The sequence below is a fragment of the Equus przewalskii genome, chromosome 17 (assembly GCF_037783145.1).
Source record: "Equus przewalskii isolate Varuska chromosome 17, EquPr2, whole genome shotgun sequence".
NCBI lineage: Eukaryota > Metazoa > Chordata > Mammalia > Perissodactyla > Equidae > Equus > Equus przewalskii.
The window spans coordinates 76,940,791-76,956,481 of record NC_091847.1 but is presented as its reverse complement, the minus strand read 5'-3'; the positions used below and the strand labels follow the sequence as shown (position 1 = coordinate 76,956,481).

General features: G+C 35.1%; 1 protein-coding gene across 12 annotated transcripts in view; it reads right to left on the bottom strand.

Annotated features, from left to right (window-relative positions):
• The window catches only part of NBEAL1 (neurobeachin like 1), a 203,494-nt gene that overhangs the window by 110,722 nt on the left and 77,081 nt on the right, over positions 1-15,691 (bottom strand). For all 12 annotated transcript variants that reach the window (XR_011528531.1, XM_070580766.1, XM_070580765.1 and 9 more), the window contains 3 exons: positions 15,090-15,251; positions 1,011-1,092; positions 317-444 (listed from right to left, as the gene is read on the bottom strand). Coding sequence is in view for 11 of the 12 variants with exons in the window: in XM_070580766.1 (XP_070436867.1) it covers positions 317-444; positions 1,011-1,092; positions 15,090-15,251 (372 nt within the window). In the remaining variant the exon portion in view is untranslated. The remainder of the gene's footprint in view (positions 1-316; positions 445-1,010; positions 1,093-15,089; positions 15,252-15,691) is intronic.

The window sequence follows — 15,691 nt, the reverse complement described above, 5'->3', positions numbered from 1 at the left end:
ATATGCTTTAATAAAAGAGAACTTTTCTTGAAAAATATGTACACTCTACTTAATGCTACTATGCTCTGAAATTTTCCTATCAGATTATTAGCATTCAATTGTATTACAAAATAAAAGTCCAGGGTAAATTATTATCTGGAATTGGTATTTATCACTAATTCATTACCTCCAACATAGTTCTCTATCTCAGGATAGAGACGGGGTCTTTTATACACATCTTACCAATTGCTTTCACAGACAATAAGACCTGCTTTGCAGAACTGCATTTACTGTGACATTCAGGTTTCAAATGAACATTATGATGTACAAGACATACCCTGAAATTCTATGCCTCCAATTTCGATACGGATCATATAAACTTTCACAAAATGCCAACGCATGGATCACAAATTCTTCAATAGATGTCTGATCTGCCAATTCTTTCTCTTTTTTTTTGCTTTTTAACTGAGAATAAAGTTAAACATAAAATTACGTTTATTTAAAAATATTAAACTGTGTAACATCCTTACCTACATCACTAAAAGACTACATGTTTCATTCATCATCTAATAATAAATCATTTTCATTCAAATAAGCCTAAGTGCCATTTGAGTCTAAAGAGAGTCGGTTAATCATAAGGACTGGATAAAACCTCTCCAATTTTCAACGCTTCCCAGGAAGAGTTTCCAGTGGACAGCCACACATCTTTCCAAAGGAGAAGATGTTTCCAATAAGAGGGATATTTGATGAATAAACACATTGTGTCAGAAAACGGCACATTGTGTCATTTTAAAAAGTCATTCGTGACACACTTTAACTTTTAATTAAAATAACGAAATATATTAATAATTGCTTCTCTATTTTTAGATAATATGTATATAAGATGCCTGAAATATATAGTACCCAATGATAATTTTCTCCTCTGAACTATTACTTCCTATGAAAACATTTAACTTTACCATAATATTTAAAAGGAAAACCTAGTTATTCTCAGTAAAGCAACAAAAAGGAATACATTAATTCACACGTACTTGCTGAATATAGAGTGTTGTCATAGTGATGACATAATTAATGTATGAACACGTTCCAATTTCTTCCACATTAGACAGATTTCTGTAAGAAAAAAGAATATCCGTATATTTATTACATATGAATAGTGAGAAAAATGTATGTTCATGTATTCCAGTTGAATTTTGAAAACATTCTTCGTAAAGGAAATACAAATGACATTTATTAAAACTTAAAATCAACACGGTTACATAACTGCTTTCCCACTGAGAATGTGGAACACACCTCAAGGACCACTTAACTACTATAAAAAGAATGTTTAAGAAATACATGCTGCTTAGCATTTATTTATTATAGAAAAGTGGAAAATATCACAAAGCAGAAACAAAAGAAAAAAAATCACAAATATTCTTACAATCCAAACATTAGCAACTGCTTACATTTTGGATTATTTTCAGGTTTGTTTTTATCTTCCTATGCAGATTCTTAGTTTGCTTTTTTTAGATGTTGCTACCATTATAACACGTGTAGTTTTATAGTTTTCACTTTGCTTTTAGTTCCCTTTTTAGATCTAATGCATCCCTTTCTAGATCTGATACATCTTCTCAACTATGTTAAAAGGTCTTGATCGAAGAGCCAGCTTCTACACATACTACAGACATAATACCGTCTTGTTTAAAGTAGAGGGTCAATAAGCACGTGGTGTTTAATTAAAATATAGTCCTCATTTTTATAAGACTGAAGAATGACACATAAAATGTTAACATTTCCTCTATCTAACATCACCAGTCTTTTTCTTGGCATAATAAAACAAACTCTATTAATTTTATGAGACATTGTGACATTAAAAAATAGTTTCTATCTTAAAATCTAGCAGATGCTAAAAGAACAGGAAAAATTAACTAAGTTAACAGACTTTTTAATGTAAGAAGTCAGACTAGCATGACATCTTTGAGAAAAGAAAGTGTAAAGGAGAGGTAAAACTAAGACTCTGTGGAGGAATCAGGGAAGATGGCAGAGTAGGAAGCACCAGGAATCCATCTCCATACCTACAAAACAATTGCACTGGTAGAACTGGTCTGATGTAACTATTTCGGATCTCTCAGTCTAATGACGGCTCCCAACTCTCAGGGGAAGACTAGGACAGTAAGTTGCAGTTAATGTTGGTTAATTTCAGTCTATTTCAGCCACTAGCATAGTAGCAATCACCCATCCTCCAACCCTAGCCACGGGGTAGGTAGCTGTGCACATGTTCCTAGAACAGCCTGCTAACAGCTTAACAGAACCAGAGTGGGCAAAAAGGACCCTGTCCTTGGAACATCAGGGATTTGCCCTCTGATCGCTGACTGCTGCTCCTGATCACAGAGGTGCAGAGAAAGAGGCAGGCAGCCATTGCTCTTGCCCCAGCCCCCACTGTTGCAAGCCCCTTCCCACCTGGCTGAAGTAACTTCCAGGGGACTTAACTGGCAACTGAGGAAACTACCTCAACATAATAAAAGCCATGTATTTTTGAAAAATCCACAGCAAACATCATGCTCAACGGTCAAAGACTGAAAGCTTCTCCTCTAAGAACAGGAATAAGGCAAGGATGGTTGCTTTTATTGCTTCTATTCAACAAAGTACTGAAAGTTGTAGCCAGAGCAATTAGGCAAGAAAAAGAAACAAAGAACATCCAATTGGAAAGGAGGAAGTAAAATAATCTGTTTGCAGATGATATGATTTTATATGTAGAATAGTAAAGATTCCACACACACAAAATTATTAGAACCAATAAATGAATTCAGCAAAGTAGCAGGACACAAAGTCAACACACAAAAATCAGTTGCGTTCCTATATACAAACAATGAATAACCTGAAAAGGAAAGCATGAAAAACATTTCGCTTAGAATAGCATCACAAAGAACAAAATATTTAGGAATTAACTTAACCAAGGAAGTGAAAGACTGTACAATGAAAACTAAAAAACACTGCTGATTTAAAAAGACATAAATAAATGGAAACACATCATGTTCATAGATCAGAGAACTTATTATTGTTAAAAATGTCAATACTACCCACAGCAATCTATAGATTCAATGCAGTCTCTATCAAAATCTCATGATGTTTTTTGCAGAAATAGAAAAACCCATCCTAAAATTCATATGGAATCTAAAGGGACATCAAACAGCCAAAACAACCTTGACAAAGAACAAACTCACACTTCTTGATTTTATTTCTTAGCACAAAGTGACAATAATCCAAACAGTGTGGTACTGGCATACAGATAGACTTATACACCATTGGAACAGAATACACAGCCCAGAAATATCCTCACATATATGGTCAAATGATTTTTGACAAGGGTGCCAAGATCATTCAATGGGTAAACGATAGTCTTTTCAAAAAATGGTGCTGGGAAAATTGGATATCCATATGCAAAATTGGACCCTTACTTTACACCATATACAAAAATTAACTCAAAATGGATCAAAGACTTAAGAGCAAGCCCTAAAATAATAAAATCCTTAGAAGAAAACATATGACAAAAGCTTCATGACATTGGATTTGGTAATGACTTCTCAGATATGACACAAGAAGTACAGGCAACAAAAGAAAAAGTAGACAAAGTAGACTCGATAAAAATTAAAAATTTTGTGCATCAAAAGACACCATCAACAGAAGTAAAAAGGCAACTCACAGAATGGAAGAAAATATCTGCAAATCATATATCTGACAAGGGAGTAATATACAGAGAACTCCTAAAACTCAACATTAAAAAAAAATCAACCAATTCAAAAATGGGCGAAAGATTCAAATAGATATTTCTCCAAAGAAGATATATGAATGGACAATAACCTCATGACAAGATGCTCAACATCACTAACCATTAGGGAAATACAAAACAAAACTACAATGAGATAACACCTCATACCCATTAGGATGGCTACTATCAAAAAAAATTAAACAGCAAGTGTCGGCAAGAATGTGGAGAAACTGGAACTCTTGTACGTTGCTGATGGGAATGTAAAATCATGCAGCCAGTGCTATGGAAAATAGTATAAGAGTTCCTCAAAAAATTAAAAATAGAATTATCATATGATCCTGCAATTCCACTTCTGGATATATACCCAGAAGAACTGAAAGCAGGGTCTTGAAGAGATATCTGTATACTCATATTCATAACAGCATTATTCACAATAGCTAAAACATGGAAGCAACCCAAAGGTCCCTCAGTGGATAAACAGATAAGCAAAATATGATATATGCATACAATGGAATTTTTTTTTCTGCTTTATCTCCCCAAACCCCCCCTGTACACAGCTGTATATCTTAGTTGCATGTCCTTCTAGTTGTGGTATGTGGGACGCTGCCTCAACGTGGTCTGACGAGCAGTGCCATGTCCGCGCCCAGGATCCGAACCCTGGACCACCGCAGCAGAGCACGCAAACTTAACCACTCGGCCACAGAGCCGGCCCCATACAATGGAATATTATTTGGCCTTAAAAAGGAAGGATACTCTGCAATATTTTACAATATGGATGAACCTTGAGGACAGTATGCTAAGTTAAATAAATCAGTGTCCAAAAGACAAACACTATATGGTTCCACTTATATGTGGTAGTTAGAGTAGTCAAAATTACACAGACGGCAAGTAGAATGGTGGTTGACCGGAGCTGAGGGGATGGGAGAATGGGGAGTTACTGTTTAATGGATACAGAGTTTCAGTTCTACAAGATGAAGAGTTATGCAGATGGATAGAGGTGATAGTTGCATAACAATGTGTATGTATTTAACACCACTGAACTGCACAGTTAAAAATGGTTAGGATGATGGGGCCGGCCTGGTGGTATAGTGGTTAAGCTCAAGCAAAAAGAGGAAGATTGGCAACAGATGTTAGCTCAGGGCCAATATTCCTCACCAAAAAAAGAAAGGTTAGGATGGGAAATGTTATGTTATATGTCTTTTACCACATTAAAAAAAGTGAAAAAAAACAAGATAAAAGCAGAAAAAAAAATAAATACATGATTTAAAAAGTATATATGCCACAAGCATCTGATAGGGCAAAATAAGCTTCTGCAAGAGTTCTGTTTTCAATGATGGTGGACTAGGACCAATCTTCCTCTAAGGATAACTAGTAAAGATAGTTGTTAAAGTAGTAAAGATAATTAAAAAAAATCTTTTAAAAGTCTCTTTAAAGGCATCAGAGAACTAACAAGGTAGTAAAAAATTACAAAGCCAAGATGCTGAAAAAGTAAAGCTGTAAAGAGAAGGGACCTGTATTTAGATCCATTTCTCCCCTCATGACTTCCACCTATCCTGACAGAGGCAGCTGTAAAAAGGGGAAGGTGATGAGTCCTTCCGACAGTCCCACAGTGCTGAAAGAAGATAAAAACTGGAATTCAGAGCCCAAAGAGAATAGTTTCTAAGGCTTTGGTTTGAGATCCCAAAGGGCAACACTCAAGAAGTAAGAGTGAAAAGAAATGGATCAGGGGCTGGTCCAGTGGCACAGTGGTTAAGTGCGCATGTTCTGCTTCAGTGGCCTGGGGTTTGCTGGTTCAGATCCTGGGTGCAGACACGGCACCACTTGGCAAGCCATGCTGTGGTAGGTGTCCCATATAGAAAGTAGAGGAAGATGGGCATGAACGTTAGCTCAGGGCCAGCCTTCCTCAGCAAAAAGAGGAAGGCTGGTGGCAGATGTTAGCTCAGGGCTAATCTTTCTCAAAAAAAAAAAAAGGAATGGATCAGTATTCACAGAGACCAAAGACCAGATCATTCCTACTGTTGACTGTATTAGGGGGATCTTAGTGTTCTGAAAGCTAATGCAAATTATCTCTGAAGAAAGTATCCTCCTAGGCCTGAAATTATAATTTTTCAAAAACAATGCCTAACACTCAATGAAAATAACTATTCACTTCAGAAGACAAGTTTGAAAATCAAACTAAGCAATACAGAAAAGAATCAGAGAGCCTGCCCTGATGGCCCAGAGGTTAAAGTTTAGCGTGCTCCACTTCAGCAGCCCAGGTTCAGTTCCCGGGGACAGAAGCACACCCACTCGTCTGTCAGTAGCCGTGCTGTGGTGGCAGCTCACATAGAAGAACTAGAAGGACTTACAACTAGAATATACAACCGTGTACTGGGGCTTTGGGGAGGGGAAAAAAAAGAAAAGAAGAAGATTGGTGACAGATACTAGCTCAGGGTGAATCTTTCCCAGCAAGGGGAAAAAAAAGCAAATAAATATCTTGTTGTGATTTTAAAAAGATAAAAGAAACAGATCCACAAGTTGAGCAAAAACAATTAAAGACCCAAAATGAAAAAAGGAAAGAAAAAAAAAAAAGGAAAAAGTCAGACATAAAACAATAGAAATTTAATCAATTCCATTAATGTGAAGCTAAAAATTAGACAAAATTAATTCATAGTATTAAATGTCAGGATAATAGTTACCTTTGGAGCATGGTGAGGGGTAGCAATTAAGAGAGAGCATAGGACGGACTTCTGGGGTGACAATAATGTCCTATATCTTGACCAGTGTGGTGATGACACAGTGTATTTTATAATTTATTAAGCCATACATTTACAATCTGATCACTTTATGCATGTTATACTTTAATAAAAAACAGTGTCACACCAAGGATAAGGCAGTAGAAGCAGTATGTGCTGAACGTAGACAACAAGAGGATACACTGTAGTAAACTGAAAGACAATAATAAAACTGATGAAAAGTCTGCTTTTTTAGTATCACCAAGTGCCAGTAATTAAAAATATTCCTTTCTGGAAAAGTATCTTTTTTTTTTTAAAGAACTGTTTTATTTTTTATTTTATTTTTTTTTAAGATTTTATTTTTCCTTTTTTTCCACAAAGCCCCCCAGTATATAGTTGTGTAGTTTTAGTTGTGGGTCCTTCTAGTTGTGGCATGTGGGATGCCACCTCAGCATGGCCTGATGAGCGGTGCCATGTCTGTGCCCAGGATTCGAACCAACAAAACCCTGGGCCACCAAAGCAGAGCGCATGAACTTAACCACTCGGTCACGGGGCCAGCCCCATGAAAAATATCTTTTGTTGGTCTAAGTTCTAAAACAACTGAAGCAGTTGATTTTTGAAAATATAATCTTCAGATAGCAGATCTTTATTACTTATCTTTTCATAAACTTTGTATTCTACATGAAAGTTAGTTAAGAGAACTCCCAGTTATATCATTAGCCCCTGACAACCACGGATCCAGTTATACAAATCCATTTTGAGAGTAAACTTGTAGCGGTTTGGAATTGCTCATATCTATTTCAGGCACAGTTCGTGTCCTCAACCCCTGTGGTACTTTATATTCCTACAATATTAAAAAAATTTGAATAAACAATGATAGCTCAATGATTACAAAAACAAAGAAACAGAACTTGAGTTTCTTGAATTCTATCATGATATGACTTGGAGTCTTTGTGTTTAAAGTTTAAAACAATGATGTCTGCTTGATAATATGAATTTTAGTTCATGAATGAAATACATTTGTCTTATTTCATGCCTATAACCAGAAATAATTTTTACAATACAGAAGAAAGGGATGTTAAAAAATAAGCTGCTCCAGGTGCTAAATACACCACATGGGAAAATAATTTTTTTAACTAATTAAATAAAAACTCAGTATGGAAATAACCAAAGATAACTGCATAGTGTGAAGTAGGAAGGAAAAAGGCAGACTAAATTTCCTCCATGATGTAAATAAACCTCAATGGACACTTTGGGAAATTATTTATCCACCATTCACACCAATATTCATTTGTGTTTTTCCCATCAAGTACTACAGAGTCTAAAGTAAAAATGAGAGGAAAATAACTTTAACTGAATGTTCTCTGTGTGTCAGGTCCTAACATGGCTGCTCTTATACATTAAATTGTCTCTTTTAAAACTTGTAACAGCTATCTGCAGAAAGTAAGATAATCCTCAGCTGACAGATAAAAATGTAACTTTCTAAACTAGTTGAAAAGTGATAAGTAATTTGCTCAAGATCAAAGAAGTATTTAATGACAAGATTAGGATTCAAATTTGAGCCTTTTTGCTTGGTTTTCAGATTAGGGACCAGGGATATGAGGAAATTTTAAAACCTAGCCAAAAGAAAGGAGAGAGAGATAAGAAGATAACACTGGTTCAAATTAAAAGGCAAAGCAATGGTAAATTTTATGTTATGTATATCTTACCACAATAAAAATTTTTTTAAATAAACCAAGGCAAAATAACAGACACGCCCCTCCAGATCTGCACCATCTAATATGGTAGCACACTAGCTTCGACTGGCTAGCCCAAATTGGGACACGTGGTAAAGTATAAAACACACATCAGATTTTTAAGGCTTAGTACCAAAAAAAGAACTTAAAAACCTCACCACTAACTTTTTCTATTTATTGCATGAAATTATATTTTGGATGTATTAGGATAAATAAAATATATTATTAAAGATAATTTTACCTGTTTCTTTTCCTTTTTTTTATGAGGATACTAGAAAATTTTAAATTATACATGTAACTCACAGTGTATTTCTATTGCACATACTATCAACACTCTGTAAGCTCTATATAGAGAGGAACTGTATGTATTTTTTCCCCCTGTAACCAGAGCACTAAATACAGTATACACATGTAGCACATATCTAACTTATTTATTAAATATGTTTATTTATTGAATAACTTAGTGAATGAACTAGAAAAGACTTAAAAAAGGTATTATGGCTAATAAGTGCATGAAAAGATGATCAACATCATTAGCCATGAAAATTAGTTGCAAATCAAAATCGCAATGAGATAACGGTTCATCTCACTAAGAGGCTATAACAAAAAGACAGTAAGTTTTGGTGAGGATGTACAGAAAATTAAACCCTCATACACTGCCGGGTGGGACTGTAAATGGTACAGTTACTTTGGAAAACAATCTGGCAGTTTCTTAAGAGGTTACCCACGTGACCTAGCAATTGCATTTCTAGGTATATACCCAAGAGAAAAGAAAATATATGTCCACACAAAAACTTATAAATAAACTCATACAGCTCAACAACAAAACAACCAACAATCCAATTAGAAAATGGACAAAAGATCTGAACAGAGATTTCTCCAAAGAAGATATACAGATGGCCAACAGGCATATGAAAAGATGCTCAACATCATTAGTTATCAGGCAAACGCAAATCAAAACTACAATGAGGTATCACCTCACTCCGGTCAGAATGGCTATAATTAACAAGATAGGAAACAACAAATGTTGGAGAGGGTGTGGAGAGAAGGGAACCCTTGTTCACTGCTGGTGGCAGTGCAAACTGGTGGAGCCACTATGGAAAGCAGTTTGGAGTATCCTCAGAAAATTAAGGATAGATCTACCATATGATCCAGCTATTCCACTGCTGGGTATTTATCCAAAGAACTTGAAAACACAAAGGCATAAAGATACTTGCACCCCTATGTTCATTGTGGCATTATACACAATAGCCAAGACATGGAAGCAACCTAGGTGCCCATCAAGGGACGAATGGATAAAGAAGATGTGGTATTTATACACGATGGACTACTACTCTGCCATAAGAAATGATGAAATCCGGCCATTTGTGACAACATGGATGGACCTTGAGGGTATTATGCTGAGTGAAATAAGTCAGAGGGAGAAAGTCAAATACCATATGATCTCACTCATAAGCAGAAGATAAAAACGACAAAAAAAAAAAAAACACATAGCATTGGAGACTGGACTGGTGGTTACCATTGGGGGAGGGGGGAGGGCAAAAGGGGTGATTAGGCTCACATGCGAGGGGATGCACTATAATTAGTGTTCGGGTGGTGAACATGATGTAATGTATACAGAATCTGAAATATGACGTATATCCGAAAAAAATAAAAATTAAAAAACAAAAACGAAAACAAAAAACATGGTATATCCATACAATGGAATATTATTTAGCCATAAAAAGGAATAAAGTATTAATACATTCTACAACATAGATGAACCTGGAAAACATTAAGTAAAGTGAAAGGAGCAAGTCACAAAGGACCACATGAGTGTATGATTTCATTTCTATGAAATTTCCAAAATAGAAAGTAGACTGGAGGTTGCCAGGGGTTGGGGGTAGGGTCAATGAGGACTGACTGCTAATCAGTACAGGGTTTCTTTATGTGGTGATGAAAATGTTCTAAAATTAACTGTAGTAATCATTGCATGATTCTTCAAATTTATTAAAAATCATTGAATGATATACTTTAAATGGGTACATTGTATGTTATGTGAATTATTTAAAAATATAGTTAAATTGATTAGTCAGAGGTTATTTGGTTTCATTAGAGTACTTCAAAGGGCAGGATTTTTATATATTTAACAAGGAAATACCTTACATATAACTTAAGCATTCCTCATAGCTATGCTTCTCAAATGCATAGGGAGGGGAGTAATACGGTGCAGATTACATGAAAATGTCAAATACATGTTTATAGTGATACAATGTAATCCATGAACTGGCAAAACATTAAAACTGTCACTTTTGATAGACTATGGCTCCAGCCCTGTCTATATTTCTACAAAACTATTTCTCTCTTTTTTAAAACCCTTAACTTTAGATTTTCATAAAAAATAAATGTGACTTCCAGTTTCCAGTCCAACAATGTAAAGAGCTTGGGAATCATCATTTCCATCCTTACAAGTGAAAACCTGAACAAACCAAAAATCAGTAACTCTTCTTAGAGTCATCAGAAACCACAGAGAAAGGAATAGGTAAAGGCAAAATGCAATCTTTTATTTTTCTTATTCTAATTAGATCTAACATAAGAGTTTGTTCAAAACAATAATAGTAACAATATTTTGGGTGATTATAGCTTATGGATAAGCGAAGCGAATGACAGCAATATTATAAGGGATGGGATGGAACCTAAAACTTCTAGAAGATAATGTAGGCAAAAATCAACTGACTTTGGGTTTGCTGATGGCTTTTTAGATACAAAACCAAAAGCGTGCTCCATGAAAGAAAAAAATTGAAAAGTTGGACTTCTAAAATTAAAAACTTCTGCTCTGCAAAAGTCACGGTAAGAGAATGAAAAGACAAGCCACAAACTACAAGAAAATATTTGCAAAACACATAACTGATACAGGAATTGCATCTCAAAATATTCAAAGATCTCTTTGAACTCAACAATAAGAAAACAACCCAATTAACAAATGGCAAAGAATCTAGATACTTCCCCAAAGAACATATCAATGGCAAATAACCATATGAAAGGATAATGAACACCATATGTCATTATGGAACTGCAAATTAAAATGAGATAGTACTACACATCTATTAGAATGACTAAAATCTAAAGCAATGACCTCACCAGATACCAGTGAGGAACTCTCATTCACTACTGGTGGGAATGCAAAATGGTACGGCCAACTTTGGAAGACAATTTGGCACTTTCTGACACAGGCTTACCATATGATCCAGCAATTATGCTCCTAGGTGTTTACCCAAATAAGTTGAAAACTTATGCCCACATAAAAATCTGCACACAAATGTTTATAGCAGCCATATTGACAACTGCCAAAAGCTGGAAGTAACCAAGATGTCCTTAATTGGGTGAACGAATAAACAAACTGTAGTACACCCACAAATTGAGTATTATTATTCAGTGATAAAAAGAAATGCACTATCAAGCCACAAAAAGATGTGGAAGAACCTTAAAAGTATATTGCCAAGTGAAAGAAGTCAGTCTGAAAACAGTACATACTGTGCGATTTCACATCTATGAGATTCTAGAAAAAGCAAAATTATAGACATAATAAAAAAATCAGTGGTTGCCAGAGGTTGGGGCATGAGGTGGGAGAAATGAACAGATAGAGCACAGGGTATTTTTAGGGTGGGGAAGCTATTCTGTAGGATGCTGTAATGGTTGATACATGACAGTATGCATTTGTCAAAACCCAAAGAACTGTCCAACACAAACAGTGCACTCTACTGTACACTATGGACTTTAGCTACCATATCAACACTAGTTCATCAGTTCTAACAAATGAACCACCCTAACGAAAGATGTTAATGGGGGAAATGTGGAGGGACGAGAAGGAACATGTGGGAACTATACTTTTTCCAAAATTCTTACGTAAAACCAAACTGCCATAAAACATAAAATGTGTTAAAATTTTTGAAAAGGAACTTAAGAAAAAAAAAGTAAAGTCCCTGGAAATAGAAACATGTTCTGTGATTGGTAGCTATTGAACATTAAATTTATCATCAGAGATTATCTCCTACTTAAAAAAAAGTGTTGAACATTCCAGTGCTTCTCTCTATTGTTGAGCTAAATATATTGGACTTAAAACAATTACTTGTCTATATAATTTCTGATTTCAGTAAAATTGTACTAGGTAGTTAACAGAAGAAAATCTACCAAATCAACCATTATAGAGGAAAACTCATGTCTTACCACCTCAGTAAACCCTTTTCCTTCAACTCTTATAATCCTTATATTATTGTTCTAAATTTTAAGGTTGAGAAAGAGCATAAAATCAGAAATGTGACTAAGGTTCTGGGAGAGCCCAAAATGTGGAGAAACGTTTTAGCAATTATTGCTCAATCCTTCCAAGATTCCTGCAATCAAATGCAAAGAGAAAGTAAGTGAAAGGTAAATGAGTATATTAAGTCCCTATTTGTCTACTAATTAATTATAAAAGTATTTGTAAAACGAACAGTATGTATTATGGGAATGGCTTTCAGAAAGAAGATAGATTTTACGAGACACACGATGCCCCTAACCGAATGGTTCTTATGTAGATAAATGTGAAATTTGTGAAAAATCAAAATGCATGAGCTCTTTGGAATCTTAACTTCCGTAAGTAAGGCTCAAGCTCTGTATCTCTATTAAGCTTCCCAGTTGATACTGATGCACACCAAAATTTAAGTACCACAGATGTAATCATCTATAAACTTGGAAAATATAAGCTGTAGAATAATTATACTTTCTTTGGTAAAATTATAAAATGAAAGATCAGAAAAATACATTTCACAAATGATAAAGCACAGTAGTAAAAATGTACATACGTTTACAGGTGAGAACCATACAGAAAATACCAGTGCAATAAATTCTTGGTTAGGTAAAAACTCCTGACAACCAAAAGAATAAAATATCTAGGAATAAACTTAACCAAAGAGGTGAAAGACCTATACACTGAAAACTATAAGACATTGAGAGAAACTGAAGAAGACATAAAGAAATGGAAAGATTCTACACTCACGTGTTGGAAAAAAAAACATAGTTAAAATGTCCATACTACCTAAAACAATATACAGATTCAATGCAATCCCAATCAGAATCCCAATGACATTCTTCAAGGAAATAGAACAAAGAATCCTAAAATTCATATGGGGCAACAAAAGACCTCGAACAGCCAAAACAATCCTGAGAAAAAAGAACAAAGCCAGAGGCATCAGAATCCCTACCTTCAAAATATACTACAAAGCTATAATAATCAAAACAGCATGGTACCGGCACAAAAACAGACACACAGATCAAAGGAACAGAATTGAAAGCCCAGAAATAAAACCACACACCTGTGGACAGTTAATCTTTGACAAAGAAGCTAAGAACATACAATGGAGAAAGGAAAGTCTCTTAATAAACAGTGTTGGGAAAACTGGACAGCCACATGCAAAAGAATGAAAGCAGACCAATAGCTTGCACCCTACATGAAAATTAACTCAAAATGGATCAAAGACTTGAATGTAAGACCTGAAACCATACACTCCTAGAAGAAAATATAGGCACTACGCTATTTGACATTGGGCTTAGCAGCATTTTTTTGAATACCAAGTCTACCTGGGCAAGGCAAAACTGAAGAAAAAATTAACAACTGGGACTTCATCAGACTAAAGAGCTTCTGCAAGGCAAAGGAAGCCAGGAACAGAATGAAAAGACAACCCACCAAATGGGAGAAATATTTGCAAATTACATATCAAACAAGCGGTTAATCTCCAAAATATATAAAGAATTCACACGAGTCAACAACAAAAAAACCAAACAACCCAATCAAAAAATGGGCAGAGGATATAAACAGACATTTTTCCAAAGAAGACATACAGACAGCCAATGGGCACATGAAAAGATGTTCCACATCACTAATCATCAGGGAAATGCAAATCAAAACTACAATGAGCTATCACCTTACACCGTCAGAATGGCTGTAATCACCAAGACAAAAAACAACAAATGTTGGAGAGGATGTGGAAAAAAGGGAACCTTCACACACTGCTGGTGGGAATGTAAACTGGTGCAGCCACTATGGAAAACAGTATGGAGATTTCTCAAAAAATTAAAAATAGAAATACCATATGACACACCTATCCCACTACTGGGTATTTATCTAAAGAACTTGAAATCAACAATTCAAAGAGACTTATGCACCCCTATGTTCACTGCAGCACTATTCACAATAGCCATGAAATAGAAGCAACCCAAGTGCTCACTGACTGATGACGGGATAAAGATGTGGTATATATAATGGACTACTACTCAGCCATAATAGAAGACAAAATCGTCCCATTTGCAACAACATGGATGGTCCTTGAGGGTATGATGTTAAGCGAAATAAGCCAGACAGAGAAAGACAAATATTAAATGATTTCACTCACATGTGGAAGATAAACAAATACACAGATAAAGAGAACAGATTAGTGGTTACTAGAGGGGAAGGGGCTTGCGTGTGGGTGAAAGGAGTAAAGGGGTACATACGTAGTGACAGACGAAAATTAGACTACTGGTGGTGAGCACAATGAAGTCCATATAGAAATTGATACACAATAATGTATACCCCAAATTATACAATGTTATAAACTATTATGACCTCAACGAAATAACCGAAAAACAAAAAAACAAAAAACAACAAAAAACTCCTGTCATTGTCTTTACTCTAAAACAATTTTTTTTCCTTATCTTGGCCGAATCTCTCTATAACTATATATAGTAACTAAAAGGCTTTCCAATATAATGATAAATCACAAGCCTATTGCAAAAGGCACACTCATTCTTTAAAGCTTCATAAGAACAACAAACACCATTAATAATCAATAAATGCATTATTGTTTTGGTAATAATTTTCTAAAACAGATAACTAGTTTAATTTGTAACAGATACCTGCAAAGAATAATGAAGAACTTGACAAGCAAAATTGACAAGGCTTGTTGTTGTTCTTCTAACCCATCTGCCATTTTCTGAACACACTGCAGAAGCTGGATCCTCAGAACCTGCAGAATATTATCAGGAAGCAGCGATATTCCTGGAGGCACATCATCTACCCTACAATACAAAGGGAACAAAATAAGAAGGGTGTTTAAATACAGGAAGAAAATCGTTGGCACTTTAAAGAAATTGCATTTTCAGCTCAAATCCTAAAGAAGCTCTTTTATTCCAGATACTTTGTGCCTTCTGCTCTGCAAGGCACCATCAGATTATTAGTGACATTTTAGAAGATTATTAGAGCAGAGTGCTTAGTCTACTTCAGAGGAGGCTTACTGAAGAGAGAGAGAGAGGCTATTTATCGTCAACTGTGTCATTTTTAAAGAAAATATTTAGAATATAAATTAGTTCACTTTCTACTTAGAAATACAATATATACATGTGTGTATACCATTTCTAAAAGAAATAACTAGCAAATAAAAATGGTCTATAACTAGTTTAATATCCGTCAACTGCTTTACTAAATAAACTATATTCACCTACCTATAGGCTCCCTAAAC